Source organism: Protomyctophum parallelum (genome assembly GCF_964188405.1).
Source record: "Protomyctophum parallelum genome assembly, chromosome: 23".
In the NCBI taxonomy this organism is placed as follows: Eukaryota; Metazoa; Chordata; class Actinopteri; order Myctophiformes; family Myctophidae; genus Protomyctophum; species Protomyctophum parallelum.
This window is the reverse complement of record NC_139715.1, coordinates 32,676,972-32,688,974: the sequence shown is the minus strand read 5'-3', so window position 1 is coordinate 32,688,974 and position 12,003 is coordinate 32,676,972. Positions and strand designations below refer to the sequence as shown.

Below are 12,003 nucleotides of genomic sequence, written 5' to 3'. Positions count from 1 at the left end.
CGCACTTGTGTTGTGCGGAGTGTGCGTGCGTGCGTGCACAGTGACAGTCGACTATGTGGGGTACGTGTCTAACACATATCACAAAAATGCAAACAATGCAATCACAACCACAATGTGCATTGTATAATATATATATATATCAGTGTGATATCAACAACTTGACACTGAGACAGCTGTACACTGAGAAGCAGTGTACATATATGGGGCTTATTCCACACTGATGATGTGAAAATGATGATGTCATCAATAGAATGTAATTCTTGTCTAAAGTTCCAAATGGTTCCGGACTGACCTCTACCTACTCAAAACGGGTACTGCACAGGACAGACAGACAGACAGACAGACAGACAGACAGACAGACAGACAGACAAGACTGTATCTTTAGCGAATCCTAGTATTATTTGTGATCACATGTCACGACAATGGAGACGGCGGAACCCAGACTGATCCTCGTGCTCAGTGGCAAACGCCAATCCGGGAAGGACCACGTGAGCGGTCTGATCACGGAGCGTCTCGGTGCCGAGGCGTGCCGCGTCCTGCGCCTGAAGGACCACGTGAGCGCTCTGATCACGGAGCGTCTCGGTGCCGCGGCGTGCCGCGTCCTGCGCCTGTCCGGGAAGGACCACGTGAGCGGTCTGATCACGGAGCGCCTCGGTGCCGAGGCGTGCCGCGTCCTCCGCCTGTCCGGCCCCCTCAAGGGCCAGTACGCCCGGGAGCACGGCCTGGACCTCGCAGGGCTCCTGGGAGCCGGCGAGGACAAGGAGAGGCACCGCGCCGACATGATCCCATGGGGCGAGCGACGCAGGGAACGGGACCCGGGCTTATTCTGCAGGCCGGCGGTCACCGGCGGGGGCGCCGCCACCGCCGCCGCCGCCCCCGTGTGGGTGGTAAGTGACGCCCGGCGCCCGTCGGACCTGCGGTGGTTCCGGCGGGAGTACCCGGGAGTACCCGTCCGCTGCGTCCGAGTGCACGCCTCGCCGCGGACCAGGGCGGGCCGCGGCTGGGTCTTCGTCGCCGGGATAGACGAGGCGGAATCGGGATGCGGCTTGGACGGCGAGGCCGCGGGGTTCGATTGGACGATCAGGAGCGACGGGGCGGACGCTGGGCCGACGCTGGGCGAACAGCTTCAGCCCGTTCTGTCTCTGGCTGAAGAGGACGGCGGCAGGACACTGCGGTAACGGCCACCCGGTTCTAATGTTATCAACCGATAATCTGGAGTACGTCAAAGTCGATGGCAAATGACGCGAGTGCGTAACTTCATGCTGAAAGGTACAACTCACTTCACACAAGTGTGATTTGTATATTTATGTCAACAACGAGCACTGGGACACTCCAAATGGATCGTCACAGGTCTGTAACGCAGAGAGTGTGCAAATGGAACTAAATGGACCTGTGTCCTCGAAGATACATAAACACTAAGGTTTCTAAATTAAACAGGGTACCACATGGGGCTTTGTCTGTGGTCAAATCAAATGCATATCGAACTCAGGGTCCCTTGTAATGAAACAGTGTGAGATTCACTGTTGTCGTCCGATGTAACTTGAGGTCTTCTGTTCAGTTGTCCGCGAACCGGAAATGGCCAAATAAGGAGTTCCACAGAGCTCCAGACTCTCCTCCAAGTAATGACGACGACGAGACAATAATGTCAAGTAGGAAAAACGGTGCTATATATATTATGGTGCAAACCCACGAGGCCATCATTTCATCAAACACCAGATACATATACTAGGCTATTCGTATTTGGGGATCAGCCTGCTAATCCAGATTTCCAAGTAGTGCGGCGTTCTGTACGGCTGCCACCATCTAGTGCCCTTTCCTCTAGCCCATTCTGACCTGGGATCAGATTCACACGAGGTTTCCACTGGACACACACTGGTCTGATTAACCCATTCTGACCTGAGATCAGATTCTAGAAATGTCAGTCGCTCTTCGATTTTTCAAAAAATAGCAGACCTACAAGCTCATATCGCGCCACTCGGTGGCGCGATATGAGCTTGTAGATCTGCTATTTTTCAATAGCTAAAGCATAACATGATGCCAACACCAAAATGGGTGCCCGGTCAGAATGGGTTAAAAGGGATATGAGTTGGTGAGTCGACATACAGACAACCGTGGCCATCAAGTTACCGAACGGACATCGCCAGCGGAATGTAATCTCGTACCAAATGGGTTGTGATCTTCTTTTAATAATATACATAAACAGTACGCGTCAGTTTAGCAAACGCTAAATCTGCCAACCTCGTCGCCGCCGGGACGTCTGGGGAAGGACTTTTATTTCGAAAGCGATGTGGACGTTGGCCGATAACTCTCCCTCTCCCCTGCCCGAGAGGGCCGTCTACGGCTTCGTTCTCTGCCTGTGCTCCCGGTCGGCCTTCTTTCTGTACTGCCTGTGGGCGTACGTTCCGGACGAGTGGCTCCACGCGCTGGGCCTCACCTTCCTGCCCGGGAAGTACTGGGCCCTCGCGGTGCCGCTCTGCGCTCTGGTCGCGTCGGCGGCGCTGGCGGCGCTGCTGTTTGGCCTCAACGCGTGCAGTACCGCCGCGCTCCACTCGGTGGACAACGTCACCGACGCCTACGCCGAGGCACAGATGAGGGACGACTGTAAGAGGGGGGGCGTGGCCAGGCTGAAGGACGTTGACGTCGGCGCCGTGAGCAAAATGCTTCACCTTGTCTCTCAAAAGGGTTCTAGCAGGGTTCCACAGCTCAATGATAAGTTAAGAGCCAATTGGACCCTTACAGGTCTGTAAATGAACGGAACAAAACGGGTCCATTTTGTTGTTGGGGGAGGGGGGGTCCGTGGCCTAAACGCTGCGGGTCCAACCACCGTCCAAAAATATAACCAATAAGGCAATAATAATACATGTCTGTGCAGAATTCTGATATGAGATGTGATTAATAATTAATTAATCACATCTCAGTGAGTCATTATTTTTTGTGTGAGATGTGTTGAGACCCCCCCCCCCCCCCCCCCCCCATCCCCATCCACACGGTAGAATCACCCTCAGTGGTTATGAGTGTACAAATATAACCAAATTGACCTATAATGGGCTACACCCGCTTTGGGTTCAGTTGAACCCCTGGAGTTCAATGCTGGGTGATGTAAGAGTTACCCGTTGTCACGGCAACGGACATGTAAGACGCTATATAATGCGGTGCAGGCCAGCCTCGACGCAGTCTCTTCATCTGCTGACTTGGAAGGGGTGGAGATTAAAGTCACCTGGTCCCTTATCAGAAAGAGACCCTTACCATAAACCATGTCCACCGCTATGAACTTCGGAACAAAGTCCTTTAAGCCTCGGCCACCCGAGAAGGGCTCTTTCCCCCTGGACCATTTTGGGGAATGCACAGCCTTCAAGGAGAAGTTCATGAGATGCCTGCGAGACAACAGCTTCGGCAACGCCAGGTGCCGACTGCAGACCAAAGAATACCTGGAGTGCAGGATGGAGAAGCAGCTGATGGCCAGGGAGCCCCTGGAGAGACTGGGCTTCAAGGACCTCACTGAGGACCACAGCTGATGGCCAGGGAGCCCCTGGGCTTCAAGGACCTCACTGAGGACCACAGCTGATGGCCAGGGAGCCCCTGAAGAGACTGGGCTTCAAGGACCTCACTGAGGACCACAGCTGATGGCCAGGGAGCCCCTGGAGAGACTGGGCTTCAAGGACCTCACTGAGGACCACAGCTGATGGCCAGGGAGCCCCTGGAGAGACTGGGCTTCAAGGACCTCACTGAGGACCACAGCTGATGGCCAGGGAGCCCCTGGGCTTCAAGGACCTCACTGAGGACCACAGCTGATGGCCAGGGAGCCCCTGAGCGTAGAGAGAGGTGTGAAGTAAAACCATGTTCTAGTGCTCTTCATGGTTCCCAAACCTTTTCATGCCAAGGACCCCCCCAATCGAGAACATACACCAGGGACCCCCATGAGAGAAGATGTTTACGGCTCTAGCAGTGATTCTCAACACGTTAAATTTCAAGGACCCCCCAGTTTGACATGCATTAGTCTACGGACCCCCATTTAATGGCATTTCTATCTCTGGTACCCCCAAATTATATTGTAAAATCAATGTTAATTTAACTCTGAGAGTGTACAAATGGACACTGTCATGGATCCGTTAACGGGTGCATTTGGTTCCATTTGTACACTCTCGGAGTTACAGACCCATAAGGGTCGTCATGTTGTAGTTCGGTGGTCACCTCACCACTGAAAGTCCAGACTATGAATAACGCTTAAGGGAGACAGCTGTAAGAAAGAACGTGTTTTCGGTATAGAGGCGAGACGACTGGAACTAGGGAGAGCAGGAAGGCAGACGGGGAGACGCAGGCGATGAGAGAGGTGGTGAAGGCTAAGGACTTGTACGGACAGATTTGTCAACCTCTTCGGTTGACAAAGGATACAGATGGAAATGTTCAAAGGAAGAGAATGTGGGGGATATATAGTGAACAAATAAAACGTATCCAGAGGTATGGAAATGTTGAGTTCCTCACTGATGGCCCAACACACATGTTGGAACGTAAGAGGATGCCTGAGTGGTGGAGAAGTGGTGTCATTGATGATGACCTTGTGGAAAAGGAGAACCCATTGTGAGAGAATGGGATGGGATGATGAGTCAGCTGTCACCACGCTGTGGCTTTCATCTGGACCAACATTGGCTGTGATAACAAAATAAATGCCCTGTTCTATACCATTTCATGGACGTCCAACGTAGATTTAATGAGTCACAATAGAAAAACTAATACTCATACAATACATAATAAAACAAAACCCAATAGGGGAACACTAAGTTAGAATGCAATACAACTTCAACCCAGGATGTACACATTATTAAGTGTAATACAATTTGTAGAAATAAAAACAGGATGCTTATAATAAATCCCTCTTCTTTCTTTCTATATGAATTCCAAAACTCCTGTCTCGAGCACCGTTTCTCCCGCTGTTCTCACATTTCAACGTCCTCCGAGTACTCTTCAATCTTGACATGGACGAACAGCAAGGCTTGAGGTACGTCCGTTCCATCTTCGGACAGTAGATTTATGTGACGATATCCCTCTCGAATGCAATCGAACGGAAGGGTGAATTGTCCAATGAAGCCGTTGGTCAAACCCATGATCTCATTGTCCTCCACTACGAAGCGAACCAGGGCCAGCTCGGGGATGCGGACGACAAAGTCCAGAGTCTCGTTCCACACCGGGTTGAAACCATTGTTCATAACGGCGGTGGTCTGCTGCGTCTCCTCGTCCTTCGGCACTCCGTATATCTCCACTCGGACCAGCGGGTCGACGATGGATTTCTCTTTCACCTTGGGAAGCTGCTGTCCGCTGATCACGCGGATGGACAGGCTGAGCGGACGGTAACTCTCGAAATCCTCCGGTCTTTCCGGATCGAAGTCAGTGCTCGCGTCTCTCATGAAGTCGGGCTTGAGGACGTAGCCGGAGCCGCCGTTCTGAGCGAAGAGCCCGTCGTTCAGGTCCATCGAGAGCCCGGCGGTCTGGAAGTTTAGCGCCACGAGCTGGCATCCCCCGTTCCACATTTCGTGCGGCCTAAAGTTCGAGGAGTCCGTCCTAATGCCCTTGGGGTAGATCCTACTGAGGTGCTTTGTGTTGTGTCGCACGTAATCTGCTCCCTCGTCCTTAACGAGCTTCTTGGCCTTGTTCTCAGAGAAAGATGACATCTCGTAGCATTCGTAGTTCTGGAGAGCGTTCTGGAAACCGCGGAAGGGGACGCTCTTGCAGTACACCACCAGGTCTGACAGCTCGCTGGACAGCGTGGCCGTGGACCTACTGTCACTTTGCTTCCTCGCTTCGCTCTCGCTGTCCCCGTCCTCGGAGGTGTCGTCGTCCTCCCCGTCACTGCCTTCGGACTCCAGGCGACCGATCTTCTTGGCTTTCACCAGGATCATACCCTTGAGCTCCTCAGGTGAGGGTAGCTTCTCCGGGACCCCATCCAGTGGGCTATTCAGAAGCTTGTCGCCCAGGATATCGACCAGATACTGAGCCATGATGGTCTGTTGCTCCACACTGCAGTGGTTCTCTATCGATATGATGACAGGGAAGTCTGACGCCATGAAGGCATACTCCGCGATCGTGTCGATGACGTCCTTGTAGAGGATCTTGGAGGTGAGGGTGTGACCGTGATAAACCACCGGCTCCCCGTCGCTGCCGTCCCAGCAGTCAACTTCTATGCAGCGGCAGCCGCGTTTGAAGGCCTGGATGTAGGCCTCGGTGCTGCTCGGTCCCACAAGTTGGTCCGCCATGAGGTATGTGTTATGGGAGGTGGAGATGAAGTAGTGGCTCAGCGGCTTGTTCATGTCCTGGTAGGGCTCCCGGTATAAAGGCGTGAAGATGGAGCCGTCGTCCTGGGAGAAGAGGTACGTCTTGAAGCCGTCTACGGACATGCCTTCTGGGTTGTTGTTGTTCTCGTCAGCCGGCTCATAACGCTTGATCAGTTCCTTGGCATACTTTGCACTGCGTTTCTCCTTCTGCTCCTGGGCGAGGAAGCTCTCCAGCTCCTCAAAGGTTAAATTGTCTCCGTCTTCGGAATAGTCCTGGAACACACTCCACACCTCGTCCCGCTGGGTGAGCATCTTGTAGAACTGGACAAACTCTTCGATCTCCAGGCCCGTGCTCGCCGTTTTGTCCGCCATGGTGAAGAGGCGGAAAGCGTGGTCCTCTACCATGTCGATGTTCATCATCTTGAGCAGTTTGCAGGTCTCCTTGAACTCTAGCCGCCCGTCTTCGTTCTTGTCAGCCTTCTGAAACCAGTCCCACACCCACTGTTGGCGGCTCTCGCTCTCGCCCATGTCCTCTGCCTGTTTGATCAGCGTGCGTACGCCCTGGATCCAGGCCTGGGCCTCCTCTGGCGTCTCGGCCACCAGGTCCATGAGCTGTTGGCGACCTCGGAACACCAAGGTGAAGCAGAGGTCCTCGGGGAACTCTGCCTCGATTCCCGGCAATGCAAACTGTTCGGACTGGTGGCCCTCCCGCACCGACTCCAGCTCGGCCGCAGAGATGGTAGAATGGCCTCCTTTTCCAAAGAAGCCCTTATTGGAGCGGTACATGATGGTCATGCTGTCTGCGAAGAGACGAAAATGCCTCTTCTTCTTCCGGTAAGACCTCATTTTGATCAGATTGGACCCTGCCATCATCACATTGAGGTTGTCATCATCTTGGCGATCTGAGACAGTCGGTAGATCCATCGCTATCCTTCACTTGTGCCTATCCTTCACTTGTGCCGATAGGAACTCCCTACGAGCCTGCCGTCGGCCACGTATACTGTCCGTAGCTTTAAACTGCCAGCGAATGATGCCCATGACCCTTATGTAGTCTGACAACGGATTTGTACGTCATATTTACATTTAGAATAGTGTACATGTCAGGGTTTGTTTTACTAGTAGGGCTGTCAATCGATTAAAATATTTAATCACGATTAATCACAATATTGTCCATAGTTAATCGTGATTAATCGCATATTTCTTTATCCATTCTAAATCTACTTTAATAGTCCATGGGCCATATGAGATGTGACAATACCGAAAGGTGGCAAAGGCTTCTTATCATTTTTGAGAAGCTCTATGTCTGTAGATAATATTTTGGTATGATAACCCTTCCTAAGTGGTAGCTAAATTAGTGTTATCAGGTGATAAAGGTACCCTCCCCCATAAAAAATGCCATTTTAGATACAGGTGCATATCGTGATATTGGCTCATTTTCAGAACATAATGTCAATATGGTTTGGTTTGGTTTGGTTTGGAATAGTTTTGAAGAGGACACTTAAAGCCCGCAGAGGAGGGAGTTATGGACAAATATCACAATGCGACAATATCATTATGCTTACAATATTAAGAATTCTGTTTTAAGTTAATAGTAGTGGTAAAATGTAAACTATATATTTGGGGTAGTTAATCATTCAGTCTATCCACTATTGAGAGTATTTTCTCTCTTTAATTACAGCAGCAGTATTTATTTTAGAAGCTTAAGTCCTTGTATCAGTAAGTCTTGAATAGATTAGTAAATATACTGAGAGATACAGAAGGGGGCAGTAATGCAACTATTAAGGATTAAGGAACTGCCATAATACCCCATGAAGAAGAAGGATCAGTAAATCTGTGTTCCACCGAATGGGTCTAGAGACAAAAAGCCAGGCTGTCTATTCAGCCAGGCTTTATGATCCTGGCTCGCTAAATCGGCCCATTCTAAGCCTCGCTTGGCTTTAGTGGAACGGAATAAACCAGGCTGTACAGAACAGGATTTAACAAACCTTGTTTTGGTTTAAATCCTGGATTAGTTAATCCAAGTTTTGTGAAATAGGCCCCAGGACACACTGGTGACATCACTGCTGTGAGACTCAGCATGGGGTTCATTGTCTGCTTGTAGCATACTAGCTGTAGTTGTGGTTTACTAACTGTTGTAGTGGTGTACTCACTGGAGTTTGTAGTATACTTTAGTGTCCTAAATCTAATAAGCCCCATATGTAAACTAGAAGTTTAGTTAGTTGTAGCATTGCAGTTGATAGCCGCACCTGAATTGACAGGATGTGTCAGCGTGGGAGAGCTGAGACAAGGGTAACAGGGATTCAGTTACCTGGATGGTGTACAGATCGCACAGGACTTGCACTAGATGAATGGTCAGGCTAGGTGTAGGGCACCAGATGCTTGAACTTAGAAACATCCCATATTTCAATGTGCTTTGATGTTTTGTACGTTTGGGTGGTAAAAGGATATAGCCCTCTGCCTTTAACCGTATAACACAAGATGTTCCGCTACTAAAACTGATTGGAGGAAGTGTTTCTTCTGTCAAACAGATACAAAAGAGGAGTTGAAGTATCGCCGTATTTCAGGCAATACACCTGTGTTGCCCATCTTGTTAGACTCATTCAGATTGGATGATGGAGGTGGCAGTGAGGATACATTGAGGCAAAACAGTACAAAGTATCACCAAAAATTTCGGCCAATGTTTAGCAACTGAAACTCCGACGTTCCACTAAGAGAGCAGCTGGAATTCAGAATCATCCTGGTGAAGGACACACAAAAATGTAAAGAGTGCACTGCAGTGGATGTGATCTCCCCCCCATCGAAGCCCTGTATGACGATCGTTGTGTCAGTAAAGCTCGTGGAATTATGAGGGACCCAAGCCATCCCAACCGCAGACTGTTTGAGATACTGCCACATGGAAAACGTTTTCGCAGTCTCGAAGCCACTGGAAATAGACTGCAAATAAGCTTCTTTCCCCAAACAATCAGATCATGAACGGACTGATAAGAACCAGGGAGAAAGTTTACATTATGTAGATGTGCATGTTTCCCTGTAGTAGCAAAGTTAGGTAATGTTACTATTTTTCTAGCACTCTTTATTTTATCCCTTTGTTTGCTGTGCTTGCTGTGTTTTTTGTTGCTTGAATATTATGCTATCTATGCCGCTGCATTGTCTGTAAGGAAGCCAAACTAAAATAAGTTTTACTCTTATGTACCTGTACACAAGATGTAACAAAGTCCAACCTTGAACCATGATCTAGGACTAGGTTACTACTCTACTACTAACTGCGAGTTTTGCCAATTTCAAAGAGCTTACATTGTGGAGCAACTAAACTAGCTACACTCCGCAGAGTCCGCACAGGCCGACTGACTGAGTGGGAATGAGAGAGAAAGTGAGAGGGGGGGATGAGAGAGAAAGAGAGAGAGAGGGGGGGAACGAGAGAGAGAGAGAGAGGGGGGGGGGGGGGGGGTGAGAGATTAGTTATTGACAGGTTGAGATAGACAGTAGACGAAGGGACAAATCGGACGTGTTTGTGTGTGTGTGTGTGTGTGTGTGTGTGTGTGTTCGTTCGTTCGTTCGATCGCTGGAAATGGGAATGAGTTCATGTCGTCTGCACTGACGGAAACTGAATAAAGATGAAGCTATGATGACCAAAACTATGACTAAATATATTGACAATTTAGTTAACAAATACAAACTATGCTGAAACGTTAGGGAGGGACCAGTGGAGAAGAGATCCAGTAGAACTAAGACATCTTGCCTGGTTGTGTGGGGGTGTTGCCCCCCTCTCAAAATAGGCCAGCTTGTAGATGATGCAGGTATAAACCAGGCTTTATACGACCAATGCCTGACAAGATACATTTTAGTCGACAAAAAATTAACTAAAACAAACTTGACATTTGCAGTCAAAATGAAAACACTGCGCGGCTCTGCCTGGATTACACTCTCTTCCAAACACGAGACGTCATACATTCATTTCACAGACAGAATATCCATTATTGATCCTGATCAATGCAGGTGTCGTCGCCTTTGTTGATACGGCGAGGAACTTTGGAAATCACTGCCACCGTCAACGTTCTCTTCTCGGCCTGCCGTCAGATCTTGGGTCGTATACGTATGACGCAGGTGTAACCGACCACGGCTTGGCACTGTTTGCAGCGGCATCGTTCCTCCCCGGCGTGGACTCGCTGCTGGTGCGTCGTCAGGTTATCTATCGTGTTGAAGCTCTTGCCGCAGCGCGTACAGCGGAAAGGTTTCTCCCCGGCGTGCGTGCGCTGGTGCCTCTTCAGAGAGCCCAGCTGACGGAAGGTCTTCCCGCACCGCGTGCAGTAGAAGGGTTTCTCCCCCGTGTGGATGCGCTCGTGCGCCCTCATAGTGCCCGACTCGTTGAAGCTCTTTCCGCAGTGGCCGCAACGGAAGGGTTTCTCTCCCGTGTGGATGCGAAGGTGGGCCTTCAGGTTTCCCGACTCGACGAAACTCTTGTCGCATGTCGCACAGTAAAAGGGCTTCTCCCCCGTGTGAATGCGCTCGTGTGCCGTCAGGTTGCGCGACTCGTTGAAGCCCTTTCCGCAGTGCCTACACTGGAATGGTTTTCTCTCCCGTGTGGATGCGCAGGTGCGCCTTCAGGTTGCTCAGCTTGCTGAAGCTCTTCCCACACTTCTTGCAGTGGAAGGGCCTTTTCTTTGGTGTGACTGCGCTGGTGTATGTTCAGAGTGCCCGACTGGCTGAAAGTCTTGTCGCACCGTCTGCATTGGAACGGTTTCTCTCCCGTGTGGATGCGCACGTGCACCTTCAGGTTGACCGACTTTCTGAAACGCCTGCCGCACTGTTCACAGGGGAAGGACTTATTCGCGCCGGCTTGAGCGCGCTTGGGTCGCTCGCGGACGCGGCTGCGCTCATCTCCCGCGTAAGTGTGCCGACGTGTCTTCACGTCTCCCGGATGAGTCCCCGTCGACCGCCGAGCACCGTGAGATCTCGGTTGGTCGGTGGCGGCGTCGACTTGTGTCTGGCTGGTCACGGCGAGGCTGGCTTCCGAGGGGTTCTGTCCATTCCTCACCTCCTGGTGGTGGACATCAACGCGGCTGCTATTCATGTGTTCCTGGTGGACGATCTGAGACATGGCGGACACTGAAGTCGGGGAGGGATCGGTGCTTTGTTTCCGCGTCAAAGCTGCTTCTATACGATCCAGGCAGGCCTTTGATTAACAGTGTTTGAATGGTTATATTATTATTATAGTGTGATTACAGGTGGACTGACATTATGTCAATCCCTCCTTGAAAGGCAGCTCCCGTAGACTACTGTAGGATAGTGGTGGTCTCCCTCGATACTGTCAATTTGCACTCTGTGGCATCCGGTTATAAGCCCGGCTCCCCTATAGGCACTCACGTCATCTTAATGATGTCACTATGCCCATCTCTCTCTCTCTCTCTCTCTCTCTCTCTCTCTCTCTCTCTCTCCCCCCCCCTCTCTCTCTCTCTCTCTCTCTCTCTCCCCCCCTCTCTCTCTCTCTCTCTCTCTCTCTCTCTCTGGCATTTTCTGTTTTATAAAATGCTGTAGAGACATGGAGGCTCCTGTTACTGAACAAAGTCTATAGCAATGAGTACTATCACAATATATAGGTTTTTAACACTTATTTTAGGAAGAAGAACATCCCTTACCCTACCTTTAAAGGGTTGTATGGTGGTTGGCTTCCTTATTTGTTTCAGTACCGCCTCCTATGTTTATCTGAGTGAGTCTACTCAGAGCATAAAAATTAGTC

At 50.4% G+C, this 12,003-nt stretch overlaps 3 protein-coding genes across 3 annotated transcripts; 2 read left to right on the top strand and 1 right to left on the bottom strand.

The window, feature by feature from the left end:
- Positions 1-422: 422 nt before the first annotated feature.
- LOC310854027 (phosphomevalonate kinase-like) lies at positions 423-1,178 on the top strand (the record flags this gene model as incomplete). Its single annotated transcript, XM_083758503.1, has 2 exons — positions 423-482; positions 621-1,178. 2 exons carry the CDS (start codon positions 423-425, stop codon positions 1,176-1,178), a joined length of 618 nt encoding a protein of 205 aa, XP_083614629.1.
- A 1,107-nt stretch (positions 1,179-2,285) lies between these two features.
- On the top strand, positions 2,286-2,747 carry LOC310854026 (phosphatidylinositol N-acetylglucosaminyltransferase subunit P-like; the record flags this gene model as incomplete). The annotated part of the gene is made up of 1 exon (XM_083758502.1): positions 2,286-2,747. The coding sequence occupies one exon, from the start codon at positions 2,286-2,288 to the stop codon at positions 2,745-2,747; it is 462 nt and encodes a 153-aa protein (XP_083614628.1).
- Positions 2,748-4,934: 2,187 nt separating this feature from the next.
- On the bottom strand, positions 4,935-7,190 carry LOC310854024 (1-phosphatidylinositol 4,5-bisphosphate phosphodiesterase delta-4-like; the record flags this gene model as incomplete). Its single annotated transcript, XM_083758500.1, has 1 exon — positions 4,935-7,190. One exon carries the CDS (start codon positions 7,188-7,190, stop codon positions 4,935-4,937), a length of 2,256 nt encoding a protein of 751 aa, XP_083614626.1.
- Between the last annotated feature and the right edge of the window lie 4,813 nt (positions 7,191-12,003).